General features: G+C 42.8%; 2 protein-coding genes across 2 annotated transcripts in view; one reads left to right on the forward strand and one right to left on the reverse strand.

Moving 5' to 3' along the window:
* Positions 1–7,727, reverse strand: part of LOC138981995 (lipase maturation factor 1-like) — an 18,510-nt gene extending 10,783 nt beyond the window's left edge. The window contains exons 1-3 of the mRNA XM_070355195.1: positions 7,374–7,727; positions 2,560–2,872; positions 1,673–1,683 (exon numbers count right to left, since the gene is read on the reverse strand). Of these exons, the coding sequence (XP_070211296.1) occupies positions 1,673–1,683; positions 2,560–2,872; positions 7,374–7,665 (616 nt within the window). The 5' untranslated portion in view covers positions 7,666–7,727. The remainder of the gene's footprint in view (positions 1–1,672; positions 1,684–2,559; positions 2,873–7,373) is intronic.
* A 2,097-nt stretch (positions 7,728–9,824) lies between these two features.
* On the forward strand, positions 9,825–15,191 carry LOC138981996 (uncharacterized). The gene has a single exon (XM_070355196.1). The coding sequence runs from the start codon at positions 10,048–10,050 to the stop codon at positions 12,058–12,060; it is 2,013 nt and encodes a 670-aa protein (XP_070211297.1). The 5' UTR covers positions 9,825–10,047; the 3' UTR covers positions 12,061–15,191.
* The last annotated feature ends 209 nt before the right edge of the window (positions 15,192–15,400 follow it).

Raw genomic sequence — 15,400 nt, forward strand, 5'->3', positions numbered from 1 at the left:
ATCTCAAGACAGTATAATACAAGAGATGTAACCCAAACTTCACTTTAAAGAATCAGTTGAAAACAGTGAATTATCTCAAGACAGTATAATACAACAGATGTCACCCAGACTTCACTTTAAATAATCAGTTGAAAACAGTCAATTATCTCAAGACAGTATAATACAACAGATGTAACCCAAAGGCTCCTTTTTGCTTCTCTTGTTTTTCTTTTTATTTATATATACTTACTAATGTACATCTAAAGGTGATTACATTACAGAATTAACTGCAGTCAATTATTTTCTGCAGCCAATCCGCAAATTTCTGTCTTAATTAGCACTTTACTGAAAATCAGACCTGTTTACCCCCATAAGTGTTTTGGAGTAATGCTCAGCCCCAAAAATAGTAATCCTGGCACAAAAATAGTAATCATCCAGCATTCGTCGCCAATTACAACGCATATGACAACTGTGTCTGCGAAACGCAATCATGCACATACAGGGGCGGATCTGGGTTTTGAAAGGGGGGGTGCAAAGTTCTTTTTTTTTTTTTTTTTATCTTATCAGCGAAGGCGCAAAGCGCCGAACCGATGGCGCGAAGCGCCGAGCATGCTAGGGGGGTCCGGGGGCATGCCCCCCCGGAATTTTTTTTTAAAAAGGAAGCAAAATTGTGCAATCTGGTGCAATGTGAGCGTGTAAAGTGCTATTTTCAGGTGATACATTTTTCTTCTTTTTTTTTTTTTCTTCTTTTTTTGTCCCGCTGGGGGGGGGTGGAATTGCACCCCCCCCCCCCCCCCCCCCCCCCCCCCCCAGATCCGCCCCTGCACATATATCCATCATTCACAAACGAAACATCAGTTTTTGTAGTCATCATAATTTCAAAGAAGATCACATCAAAAGCACATGCATCACTGATTCTTTTTCTCGTAGTAGGCCTTTTTCAGTGTGTCAAGCGCTTCTCTACTGTACTTGCGCTTGCCGAATGAGCGAGGACGAGACTTCACCACTAGAATAAGGCTCTCCAGGGTTTCATCAGACAGACATGATCTCTGATCAGTCCTGTGCTTTTTCACCCCATTTTGCCATTGAAAATAAACCAATGCCAAACATGTGAATTGATAAAAAAAAAAATTAAAAAAATTAATTTTTTTTTTATTTTTTTTTACATTTTTTTTATTTATGAAAATCGTAGTCTTGACACGGATAGCGGAATGGCGTATTTTTTGCAGAAAATCGTAATAAATTACGCCAAAATCGTAAGGGTAAGCAGGTCTGGAAAATTCTTACGTATGATTTAAATTATGCAAAAACAGAAGTCATTATTAATAATAATAATAAATAATAATAACGGGCATTTATAAAGCGCCTTATCAAAAGTTCAAAGCGCGGGACAACAATACATGTATACAAAAATCATACAATCACTGTCAGATTCAAACAACACATCATGCACATCTCACATCCCCAGACTCTATACTAAGGAACTATCCGTAGTGTTGTTGGAACAAGTGAGTTTTCAAATTGGACTTAAAAGATGAAATGGATGGAGAGTGACGTAATTGAAAGGGGAGTGAATTCCATAACTGAGGTCCATAATACGAAAACGTGCGGAAGCCATGAGCCTTGCGTTTAAAGCGACCTTGACACAAATTTCTTTAATTCACAAACGCAGTTTTCTCCTCTTGGTTCTTACCAAATCCATACCTGAAAAAGACAGAAACAGACAATGGTTAATATTGCAAAGTATATAAATTTAAAGTCATAATCAACATTTTCATACCGCCCCTCCACCTCCCTTCATATGTAGTCCCTACAATCATTATCAGCCCTAATCTAATAGACAATCAATTGCTAGTTTAGGAGACATCGAGGGCTCCCCAAACTGTGCGTCCCTAAACAAAACTACTAGAAGCCAAAACAAACGTACAACAAATTCATGGAGGGGGGCCCCCGACTCACTTAACACTTTCTACCCCACCTATGTTGACCACGGATTTTTTTAGCCGAGACCAACTGTGCTGCGGCAGGTCACTCAGAATTGTAGTAACAGTGTAGAAACTGTGTATCAACACGCTGGAATGCAGGTGTTAGATTGACGTTACAGGAAGCGACTGAAGCTAACAGTCTGAGCGGATATATTCATACCTGCACAGATAGAGCCATATGAGTGAGTACGGATCCGTACCTGGGAGACAATGACTTAACTTGAAAAGAACGATACCTGCACTATACATATCCATTACGATGCATTTTGTCAGGACTGTTTTTAAAAAATATACTGCCAGATTTGCACTGACACAAATTTACCAAGTTCATCTAATATGACCGTAATGTTTTTGTGAAGGGTTCAGAGAACTTCCGAAGTCAGCATTACGTTGAAATGAGCGCTCCAAAGATAATGTGTATAATAATACAAGAATTTATAACGCGCACATATCTCACCACAATGCGACTCAAGGCACACATGTATAGGAGGATATACATGTGCCTTACCGAAAGCAAGAATATGAACCAACACACATACACACACACATACACAGAGGTAAACACACAGGGAGGTACACGCACACACACACTGACCATGTCTGACCCACGTTGACCAGTGAGTGATAGAGTGACCACAGTGTCAGCATGATGAACCAGTTGGCGGCTCCGTACACCATGACAAACCCGGCCAGTCCCATGCCCATGAGCGCTACCCTGTCCAGTAAGGCGGCCAGGTTGTGCTGATAGTCAAACAGCCACAGGACACTGGGAACATAGCTGACGGTCTGCGACGTCACTTTCCCACCTGTACGTTCTTTGACATCTCGCAGGAACAGATTGGCTGGCAGGAGGCCGTTTGGACCAATCAGCTGCTTGTTTTGGTTGTAGGCAACAAGAAAGGCCACCACTGTACAAGAAAATGAGGATTCAATTGAATGAACACCAAACTAAAATGAAAGTATAAGGCACAAAAAAAAAGGTCCTTGTTTCCGATTCCATGTTTGTGTAAAATGAAAATAGACATTAAAGTTTTCTTATCTTATCTTGATGGTGCTTATCTTATCTTATTCCCCGACATCTTTTGTTTTGCCTCCTGACCCTGGAACCTTTTTTTTTACCCTTCAACAAATATTTTTATTCAGAAAGGCAAAATTCCATTTTGCAGATTTAGCCAGAAAAGTTACTAAATTCTCAATTTTCTGCCAATAAAAAGGCACATACGCATGAGTAAATTAAAACAAAATTCATTTTTCAACAACAAAAACATGAAGAAAAAGGAACCAAACTATAAATACGGAACCTTATTGTTTTGCCCTTAATTGTCTTTGCAAATCAATCATATTCTTTTGGGGGGGCCTAATACTGATTGAACACCAAACTATAAAGTGAATGAACACCAAACTATAATGTAAGCATAAACCTGGACGCTGATCACAGAAGCTATAGCATGAACATTTGTGCTGGGGGAAAAAGTGAAATGAGCAGGCTTTAACACTTTCTACCTCACCTATGTTGACCAAGTTTTTTTTTAGCTGAGACCAGCTGTGCTGCAGCAGGTCACTCAGAATTGTAGTGACTGTTTAGTAACTGTGTATCAACACGCTGGAATGCAGGCGTTAGGCGGACGTTACAGGGAGCGACTGAAGCTAACAGTCTGAGCGGATATATCCGTACCTGGTCAGATAGAGCCATATGAGTGGGTACGGATATATCCGTACCTGGGCAGGGATGTTGCCACAAATTCATACCTATAGGACAAATGTTCCGAGCTCTTCGGCTTCAATAGGACATTTGACTGCTTTCAGACATTTTAATAGGACATTATAATTTTGTGCAAAACACAAAATCATGTGCTCACACACATATCAGTATACTAGAATGAATACCCGCTTCGCCGGGTAGCCGGCTTCGCCGGGAAGAAGTACTTAGAGCCGTACGCCGGCTTCGCCGGGTCCGAACAATGGACCCGCCAAGCTTAGGTCCCTCCCAGATTCGTGGAATGGGAACAGCACGAAAATGATTCAGTGGCCATAATGCCATTCCTGACCATATCGAGTCCCATCCTTGTCGACGAATGTAACCGTGTTAATCACCTTTGGAGGCGAACTCCACTCAAACAGGACTGAGCAAGTTATGGCTTCTCAAAGGAAGGCCAGTACATAAAATTACATAAAAGCCGCCAGACCACATCACAAACAGAACTGAACAATGCACAGGTGTTGCTTACATAGAGACACACACACTCACACACACACACACAAAAACACAGAGAAGCCGTATCTATAGAGAGATAGATGACAGTGTATTTTTCGCGTGGCTATAAATTGATTCGACCTTTGCACTTTTACAGTGAGGATAATTTACGGGTCCAATTTACGTTCTGTACACTGCGTTGACCTTCTAAAAATAGTAACAGTAACAGAACGCCGGGAATATATCCGAAGACGCTCAGCGCAGTGGACAGCGCAGTGTAGTAACTTACAACTGAACGGGAAAGCCACACGAAGGAAGGGAGATAAACGCCAAACACTGGAGAAGATAAGGAAGAGTTACTTATAATGGTGAAATGAACACAAAAACGAAAATGAGTTCAGCGCTGCGCGCTGAGAGCACATGTTGAAATATCTCATCGAAGATATTGTGTCCGGGGTGTAGCTGAATACGGTGTCCAAATTTGAAAAAGATCCACCGAGAACTTTGGCGTTGTGATGTGGTGTAGCGGCTATGGTGTGTCGGTATGGGGGCCCGGGTAGCTGAGGTGGAACCAAAATAGCTGAGGTGGAACCAAAATCGGTTCCGCGCTGCGCGCTGAGAGCACGTGTTGAAATATCGACCAGGTTGTGTCGTGTCCCGGGTCTACCTGAATATGCCCACCAAATTTGAAGCAGATCCATCGAGAACTTTGGCCGTGCATCGCGCACAGACAGATACACAGACAGATACACAGACAGACAGATACACAGACACACAGACACACAGACACACAGACACTAGTCGTATATATATATAGATGCACCAACATTGTGTCTGTATATTATTTTATTACTTTTGTTTTAAACAGGACACACACAAAAAAGAAACAAACAAACTAAAAAGCAACCAAAAACTAGTTTTACTTTGATTGGCACACACACTGCATGATTTCCTGACAGAGCTTTTTCTTGACAGATTCGACAAACCAGTTTGCATATAGATGGTCTCTTTGCTGTCAAATTCTAATCAACTAGGGTAATCTTGAACTTTGGTGTGTTAAATTCATAGCTCAGAATTCAGTGGCATTCTTTACTTATTTTTGATACATGTCCCTGTAAACAAGCCAAAGAACATTTGCAGGGAAATTAATTGACGGATTGAGCTCCAAACTTAAGCATAATTAATTAATTTGGTTGTTTGATCGACGAAAATGACGCCAAAAAGTTTATGCCTCTGAATTCTAAGCTATGAATTTAACACACTAAAGTTCAAGATTACCCAACTAGTACTAAACAGGGTCAGCCATGAATAGTTAACCTTATTAAAAGACCGTTTGTGTGAATTTCCTGCTGTACTGGCACCATCCACAAGTGACGAAACTTTACTTTCCGTGATTGTGGAGGTTTCAGTGGCGAAACTGCCATTGGCCCCACTGTCATTTTCCAGAATGATGCTAGCCGTGTTTTCCCATGTTCTTGGCCCTAATGTAGCACCCGATGCTGTTGAAAAGCCAAACGTGTTCAGCTTTTGCTTTCTTAGGCAGGCTTTAGGGTTTTTTTGGTGGCATATTTCAGTGCTGTGCGCTTCATCTCTAACCTAAAGCAAGTTAAGAGCAGACACGAGCCTTGGTCAGTTAGAGTTGTCTCCCGTACTCCTAACGTTTAGTGTGCTGTAGACGGGTGTACGCAAACGGCTCATACCGCAAACGGTTCAGAAAACGCAAGATCTGCACTGCACAACTTCAGTGCACCTGTACGCGAGAGCGCTCAGTCGCTTTTTGAAAATTTTATCATGAAAGGAAAATTGTCAAATAACGCGCTGTCCGAAGGAATGGAGTTCTTATCGGACATGGACCGCACTCAGTTGAAAACGATAGCACATCTGACCGCCATGCGGCTATGTGAATCGGACATTTGAGCCTTTTAATCGGTCTATGTCCGATGTCCGACGCCTAACGACATCCCTGCCTGGGAGACAATGAGTTAAAGGATTAATTTAGCTGAAAAGCGGTTTTATATGGTATGTCGTATGATAAGAATTATAGGGGTCATTTTTTTTAATAATGAGTCAGAGTGCTACAATTGCAATTTGGAAGAATACTGTTACTGTAGTGTAAGACCTAACATATTGATTGGGACTGTAAAAATTAGGTCCAGATGACCGTAGCATTCAGAAATGTTACCTGAAATGTGTCCATTAAGTAATAAGTAATACATACAGTACATGTTTATTTCCAGCTTTTGTCTGGTTGGAGGTTCACTGTCATGCTGAATAAATCTAAAAATGTTCACTCTTCTTTAAAGTACATAAGCGTCACATGTACAGGCTAACTCGGAAGACATCCTGAACATTTGTGTACACTGCAGCATGACAGTTCCATACCATATCGGTTGGTTGATCTGTGTTTAGGTGGGATCTAGCTCTTCCTGTGAGCATCATAATCATATGTTATTACTTATATTAGCACCACCAGTCAACATTGTCAGGTAAAACTGACATTAGATCAGTTCACTGATAAAATTAGAAGTCGCATGCACCACTACGTAGTGGTTTGTAAAGCCAGTTGGTGTTTACAAGTGTGTGTGAGTGTGTTCAGTTGGAGAGAAAGAGAGAGGGGATGAGGGGGGGGGGGGGGGGGGTGTGGTTGAGGGAGAGAGATCTGTATTATATTTATTACGGTGTAACACGAGAAAATTACTCCCACAAGATTTTTACTCCAGAGTAAAAAATGTTGTACAAAAATGTTACTCCCTTTACAAAAAAAGCACTCCCTCAGGCTCATTACACGAGAAAATTACTCCCCACGACAAGTGAAACCCGAGTAAACATTTCGTACAAAAATGTTACTCCCCTGAGGAATAAATAACGAATAAATTACTTCACGAGCAATTTAACTTCCCATGCCAGGTGTACGAAATTTTTACTCCCTTGTCCCCTGTTAGTCTTGGTGGTGGAAGGGGTGGAGGGATTGTGGCGGGGCATTATCCATTCGCCCGCATCCCATTTTCGTGTACAAAATTTTTACTGGAAGTAAAACAAAACGGGGAGTAAAAATTTCGTGGAGGGAGTAATTTTTTCGTGCCTTGGGGAGTTCATTTCGTACGAAAGTTTTACTCCGGAGTACATTTTTCGTGGAGTAAAAATTTCGTGTCACACCGGGCGTGTGCCCCTTTTTCCCCATTATAGGTTCTTTCCTGGCCGGCTTCACAACTCACAATATATGAATCCGAGATATCGCAAAAGAACGATGCGTGTCAACCAAAAAGTCCCGCTCTCCATTTGACTGCATTCCGTGGCCGGTTCCACTGGCTGTTCCACTTTATCGAAGTTAAAATCAAAATGCGTGGCTGTTTGTGAGTGGTCGTCTGCTGCGGTCCCTTTCCGATTCTGGTCTCCAGTCTGTCTTTTGCTTGCACTCGTTGTACGGGCAGGCGAACTGCTTCTGGGGGTTTTCCTCTTCCTCACTGTGCCAGTTGACGTATTGTCTTGGGCATCGCTCTCCTGCATGGTTGATTATTGTGGATCGCCGTTTGAAATTGTGTTTTGCATTGCTCCTTTTCCTTTTGCAATGGTAGGGGAAGTAACTCTAATAGGGTTTTCCATGCTTTTACGTGTTTGTGTCCCTTGTGGATAAGGCCCTTGAAAGCAAAATGGTGAAAACAAACGTCATTATTTCACTTCACCCGTTTAGCGGTAACAATCGTGTTGTCGATTATTCTGTCGCTTTTAGTTTTTTGCATCTGGATATTTTCGTGTTTTTGTAAGCCACCAAACATGGATTACAGCATTCGCATAAAGCACCAGATTATCCGTCGCCAGTTGAAACTGATAGTGTGAAAATAGTCAACTTTTCGGATTTCGAATAAAGATTTGATTTTGGTTTATTATATAACGAATGTCAGCGGGAAAGGAGGGGGCAATATCAACTGTGTGGATATGAAGGCAGTATATAAATTGTATCTGCTCTGTTCAAATATATAGATATTTAAGAAAGCTAATATGAGTTGTCTACGACTGATAACTTGCTGCATTTAAGAAGAAGAAAAAAACACAAAGAGATTAAAACAATCTTTGATTAGGCTACTGCTTACAATTTCATGAAATTTACATACGTCTCAGTTTATACATATGAAAACAACAACAAGGCTACTGCTTATATCTGCTAATGCTTTATTGAAAAGTAATCTTTAATTTTGTCACCAGTTTTACTGAGCGGCAATTATATTTTTCTTTTGCTAGAAATGTTGCATGCCTTGGCATAATCACTTCGAGTAACATCATGGCTTCATTGTATTAGCACCTACTGTGTCCCACAGTTTGGATGAACAATCAATTCGTATTTGAATGTGCGCGTGAAAAACAATTTCCTACTTTCAAAATGCACGTGAAAAGCCCTGTAGTAATTCTTGGTAGTAAAATAAAAGATCTTTTTTAAAACAGTCTCAGGTCTTGCGTAGTTCTAAAACATGACCAGTCCATTACACCTAATGATTTGTGATTTTGAACCTCAATAATAGTTAAGTTCTGTCAAGTTTTAAGTGTCGGTGGTGCTCTAGTGTCTCGTTTCAGTTTAACACCGTCCTGATGATAAATGTATTCGTGGGCGAGCCGAGAGAGAGAGAGAGAGAGAGAGAGAGAGAGAGAGAGAGAGAGAGAGAGAGAGAGAGAGAGAGAGACTCGGAGAGATAGCTCGGAGAGATAGAGAGAGAGAGACAGAGAGAGACAGAGACAGAGACAGAGAACAATTCTTTATTTAACGAGGGTAATAGAGTAAGCAGTTATCTGCTTTTTTACATCTGGCCCTCGCCCCGCTAAAGAGGGACTAGTCTAAAATAGCTAAATAATAAACAAGTAAAGGAAACAACTGCTACATGTTTATGAATAAACTGAAGTAAGAACATAATCTATATATATATATACGACTTGTGTCTGTCTGTCTGTGTGTGTGTGTGTGTGTGTGTGTGTGTGTGTTCGCGATGCACGGCCAAAGTTCTCGGTGGATCTGCTTCAAATTTGGTGGGCATATTCAGGTAGCCTACACCCCGGACACAATCTGGTCGATGAAAATTTTCAACACGTGCTCTCAGCGCGCAGCGCTGAACCGATTTTGGTTTTTCTGTTCATCCATTCCCAGTAACTCTTCCTTATCTTCTCCAGTGTTTTGCGTTTATCTCCCTTCCCGCTTCGTGTGGCGTCAATCCATATTCCCGTTACTATTATTAGAAGGTCACTGTCCACAACGCTCAATCCATATTCCCGTTACTATTTTTAGAAGGTCACTGTCCACAACGCTCCTTATCTTCTCCAGTGTTTTGCGCGTTTATCTCCCTTCCTTCGTGTGGCGTCAGTCGCGTACGGTGCGCCACTCACACGGCGAAGCCGGGTACCCGGCGAAGCCGTGTATTCGGCTCTACTTCTTCCCGGCGAAGCGGGTATTCATCTAGTTTATTATAAAGGTACATACAATACATTGCATATAAATGAAAAATGTGAGTTCATTTGACGTGAGTAAAGTATTATAGAGTAGATTGCACTGACGCAACAAATCTGTAAACACCATGCCCATTGACACACATTGCATTCGAGATAAAAAAATTAAAAAAAAAATATAAAAAAAATTTAAAAAAAGAAGGAAAAATAAGAGGAAAAGCACCGGTTGTTGGTTTTAACAAAATTTCTAGCGACAATTTTTTTTTCACTTCATGAGATAAGATGTATATATCTGGTCTTAAAAACGTTTGTGCTGGTAGTTTGCCGCAGGATTGTCGGAAGAGTGTCCCAGAGACTGCTACCAGAATAAACTAAGAGAGAAAGAGTGAGAGACTGAGTGAGAGGGAAAGAGAGAGAGAGAGTGCGAGAGAACACTGCACAATAATCTTGTGACGTCAGATGCAAAATACGAAATCTCAGTCTGATGGATTACGTCTCATTGATTATTGTGACGTCAGTAGCATTGTGCACAAAAGAAGCAGGGCTGTTTTCCGTGTAGGGGTAAGCTTAACGGCGTGTTGGTTTTCTCGTCTGTCTGGCAGATACACGATTGAAACTAAAACCATGGAAGCCTCTTCGATGGATGAACGTTCAGACCATGAACAAGATAATCAGAACACAAACCGCAGTGAAGCCTGTGCTGCTTCAGCTTGTGTTGAACTGTTATCGCCAGCTGGAAACGGCCTCACTGAGATCAAACCTGCCGAAACATCGGATGGGCCCTTGTCTGATAAAGGTAAAATGTATCAGATTCCGTCCATAGTTATAACAGCTCCCTCGGAGAACGAAAACGACGAAGAATCGACACAATCAGTAACAGTCTCCACGGAAGACACATCGGTCGAAGAATCCACCATGGACGAACTGATTGATGAAGAAACCCATTTCAACGACGGAAAAAGCGGCGTGGATACAGCCAGCGATGATGAATTTGAAGTTATTTGTCGTTGTTCGTCGACTCCGCTGTCAGTCAACAACGAATCTCGCTCCAGCATTTCGTCTTCCAAAGGAGGGATGTCTTCTTCCATTGACGACACGAGCCCTATCGCGAAGAGAGAAAAAGGCGACGGCAACGATAGCAGCAGAGGCTCGGGGAGCCAAGCGCAATCACCGCAATCACCAAGCATGATGTTTCTTCAATCTTCGTACTACGCTCATCACCAGGGCCAAGAGATAGCACACGACGGCTATTCCCAAGCCCAAGAACTCAGCGACGCGCATATACAAAACACGTCTGCTTACGACTCCAGTACTGCCCCTACTTTCTCGCAGCAAATTCCCGTATACAACGTCAACGGTACAACAGTCACATACGTCAGCGGCCCACAGAATGCTGCTGCTCCTTTTCCGGGCTATCAGCGAGAGGGAGGGTGCCAGGTTCAAATCCCCAACGGCTTTTCGGCGAATTACCTGACGGGCAAGGAGCAGATGTCGGACGGTGTGCAGCCAGGAGAGACGACCGGACACAGCCAGGGTGGGGGCGAAGCGGGTTTCCAGCAGCAGTCAGACATGTACCCGTTTGTCTACCCGTCCATCTACGTGTCCAACGCGGGGCTGATTTCCGTGCTGCTGCGTCACGACATGTCTGTGGAGATGACGGTGGACCGCACCATCCGCGTGGTAAGTCATCAGCACATGATGGCCGTGGCAACTGACAGTCGCGGCACCTCCGCCTGCCTCTACCACCCCGCCCTCAAGGTCATCCAGCAAGGCACCACCACCGACATCGCCAGCGACGCCGTGCGCGTTCACATGGGCCACGATGACGTCGCCTTTGCCGTCGGCCACAACCGGTATCGCTTCGACTCCTGCGACATCCAGCCCGCCACCCAGGTGAAATTCTCGGATATTTGCAAAGACCAGTCTGTCAATCTTCTCTTCTCGTCAGAAGGCTACGGTGAAAGTCTCGTTCCTCAGTGCCTGGAGGTGGCCTCCAAAGCAGAGTACGCCAACCTGCCCAAAGGTGGCGTCATCGTTCGCATCAACGGCGTCAAGGTAACGCAGACCGGCAATGGAGATGTCACGGTGGTCACAGGGGCTAAGTTTATCCGACTATCACCGTCATTCGGTATGACGCGTTTGGGGAACCGCTTCATCGACATCGAGATCGAGCGAGACTGGTCTTCCAGGGTATCCCGCGGACCTCACTGCTTCTTCGCCGCGGATCGTCGCGTCATCATCTCCAACGGCAAGCTGGAGGTGGAGGTCAACGAGCAAGGTCGCATGAAGGTGGCCCACCTTCAGCCCCGTCGCTCCATCACGCCACAGCAGTGTTTGCGTCAGTCCGACAACTTCGTGCGTCGCGTCAACAGCGTCACCTACACCGCGTCATCCGCCGCGCGCGCCGCTGCCATTGCTTCGCGTGTCCCTCCGGCTAGAAGGCGAAGTGCTCCGGTGGGGGTGTCACTCTAGCGCCAGAACTATCCGTGCTGTATTCAGTCTCCGGTCTACGTCTGCTATGGTCAGTCTGCCTGAGGCATCTTCAAAAGGTCTGCGGGTGCTGGGAACCCTTTGCTTCAGCCAATCTCCAGGACTTTAGCTTGTGTCCTCAATCCTCCCAAGCTGAGGGGCAGTCTTCTGCTGATCTTGTCTCCAGTCATCGCGTTTCCTCAACTTTAGCGAATCACCTGATGATGCACTAAGCTGAAGTGAGTCTTCTACGACTGATATTATTGTGTCGGTCTTCCAGTCTCCTGACGTAGTTTGAGCGTCATATAATTTGTTTGTCTTTGTTATTCTCATAAATTGAGATCGAGTTCTTCATCACGGTATGTGTTCACTCGGAGTAACTGACGTGTACATCTTCAAAACCGGAGGCACCAGCGAAGTTGGTGTCGGTTACACAAGAACCGTTTTCCAGTGATGAGACTGTCTGGTCAGCTTGCGCACGCAGTTCAAGTAAAGGGTGACCAGTAACTATTTATATTGTCAGCACAACAGCTTGATCAAATCAAAGCGACAAGGAACATTGCTGACAAAAGTAAAGCTTGTATCGATACAGTATTATGCATTAGTGACAGAAGCAGAGAGCAAGAGGAACAGGGTTGGGGTGAATTCCATGGTATTCTAATGTTTTGCTGTTAACCACCTTTCAAACTGCCTGTGATAGCCATTATAACTGAACATAATTTGAGTGTACAGTAGGTAGTATGTCGCGAATTTCATCGTCAGTTGTGATTTGCTGTTTACTTCAATGGTTCTTGCTGATTGGTTTTATTTGGAAGACTATATTTGGGTTGTTGTTTGATGTGTTTTTTTAATCTTTGTACTTTTATTTGGAAGACTATCTTCGGTTGTTGTTGGCTGTTTTTGTTTTGTTTGTTTTTGGGGTTCTTTTTTAAATAACGTACATTGGTACTATTCTACAGTAAGGTGATGGAAATAGCCTGTTCACCGCCACAAATCTATCCAGGCTTTCACCGGCGACATAAGAGTATCCTTTTACTTGAACATATATATATTATACCACTACCAGCGATCCATAGCGCGGGTGCCTTTTCAGTTTTGTGAAGAGCGGGGATTTTTTGCTCAATTAGTTCAGCAGATTTAGGCTTTAAAGTTTTGGTAAGTGTCCAAGTGGAATGATGCCCTTAACACACGAAAAGCCTGGACAGATCTGTGGTGGTTTCAACCATGGCTTTCAAGGGAAGGAAAGTATCTTTAAAGCATCATAATCGCTGTGACTTTGTTGTTGTTGTTGTTGTGTGGTTGGGTTTTATTTCTTTCAAACGTGTTTAGAGAGTTCTCAATATCGTCATTTTGCGTGGAATTGGTTTCAAGTCAGGTTGTTAGTGTGTTACGAGCCGGGAAGCCATGGTTGTATTGCGGTTAAACTTCAAGAGTTGATACGTTGCTGTTTAGGAAAGTTGTTATTTGCAAAAATACCTGTAGTTGTGTGTGGTTTGCATGAAAATGTATTTAACAAAGTGTTTCTCTTGAAGGTGATATATATATGCAATTTATCACGCAGAATGAGTCGTATGAATTTAAGATCTGAACGATATTGGTTTGATGGAGACTGAAAAATGTAGGGTATTTCGGTCTTCCCTGTGCCTTTACTGTGATGCTTTTACTGGGAACGTCTTTGCCGTGTAAGTCATAAAGCAGATATGTAATCAGAGCACCCTTCCACTTGGACATATATATACGAAAAGTCAACCGTCTCGTCGCTTCCTGTGCAGAGTTCCAACTTTTGGTTGAAATAAGTTTAGAAGTGACATCTATATATACGACTAGTGTCTGTCTGTCTGTCTGTCTGTCTGTCTGTCTGTCTGTTCGCGATGCACGGCCAAAGTTCTCGGTGGATCTTTTTCAAATTCGGACACCGTATTCACCTACACCCCGGACACAACCTCATCGATGAGATATTTCAACACGTGCTCTCAGCGCGCAGCGCTGAACCGATTTTGGTTTTTCTCTCGATCCATTCCCAGTAACTCTTCCTTATCTTCTCCAGTGTTTTCAGCCGCGTTTGTCTCCCTTCCTCCGTGCAAAGCCGGGTCCCAGGCTACTTCTTCCCGGCGAAGCGGGTATTCATCTAGTTTATTTATAAGCGAATGCCATTCAGCAAACAATGTCTATGCACATGAAACAGCGCAGCTGATGATATTTTTTAATTTTTGTTCAAGTCGACGGATGCTATTATCACCTGTGAACTCATGGGCAGATCTGCCTTGCACGAGAAGGATTGATACAATTAGAATACATAGAGGCACCAGCAAGATCGACACTGAGACTCTATTGTCCCGCCTCCACCCCACACACCCCACGTTTCTCAACTTCATACTTACTTCCAGTTCATCGTCGTGAGCTTCTGGCTTGCAACGAGAAGCTAGAAACTGAATCGTTTTAAAGTTTGATAATTGAGCATATGATACTTATCATTTGCTCTAAAATAGTATCTGTCAGCTACAGTTTGAATGCCTCGTTTTGTGTACAGTGTACCGGTTGTCTTTTCTGACAGAGTCATGACACATATTTTCTTGTTGTAGGGCCTACTGTGATACTATAAACGTGCTGCTTGCGGCATGATAACAAACTCACTCAGTTTTTGTTGAATTCGTTGAGGTTTTGTTTTCGGTTTTGTTTGATTATTGTTTTTGAATGGTTTTTCTTACGATTTATATTTAATGATTGCGTGTTTTGCTTGGAATTTCATTTGCCTTGAAGTTTTGACTATACTGAAACTAGTACCAGATAAAACCGTCTTAAAATGGAAGGTGTTCTACAGCATGCCTGGTGCAGCATTGTGGAACTATTGTGAAGGAGGGGTAATCTTTGCCAACTTTTTGTATACCATTTCTCTTTTTAACCTGTTTAGAAAAGGCAGACATGGGTAAAAAGAAATAACAATATATTTCATAACAATAAGCTTGTGTTTTTAACATGCATTAACTAGATACGTCGCCTTTGGAATCATAAAACCTGTATACTGTGATTCTCTCTAATTTTGAGACATAAAAGGAGTTTAACATTGCATCTTTTTTTTCATGAATTGACGATTTTCCTTATGTTTTGTCAATAAAGTGAAAATACCGACTGTGGGTGGTTGTATTGCTGCTTTGAACTAATTGCATGATCTCAAGTATCACTGGTATTCTTGTATTAGTGAAGGGAATGATTCTTTGTGTGTGTGTGTGTGTGTGTGTGTGTGTGTGTGTGTGTGTGTGTGTGTGTGTGTGTGTGTGTGTGCGCATCTTGTAAATATGCTGGGTTAGCAAATTGCTTTTTGGCAAGAAAAGAACAACGAATA

Source organism: Littorina saxatilis, linkage group LG12 (assembly GCF_037325665.1).
Source record: "Littorina saxatilis isolate snail1 linkage group LG12, US_GU_Lsax_2.0, whole genome shotgun sequence".
NCBI classification, from domain to species: domain Eukaryota; kingdom Metazoa; phylum Mollusca; class Gastropoda; order Littorinimorpha; family Littorinidae; genus Littorina; species Littorina saxatilis.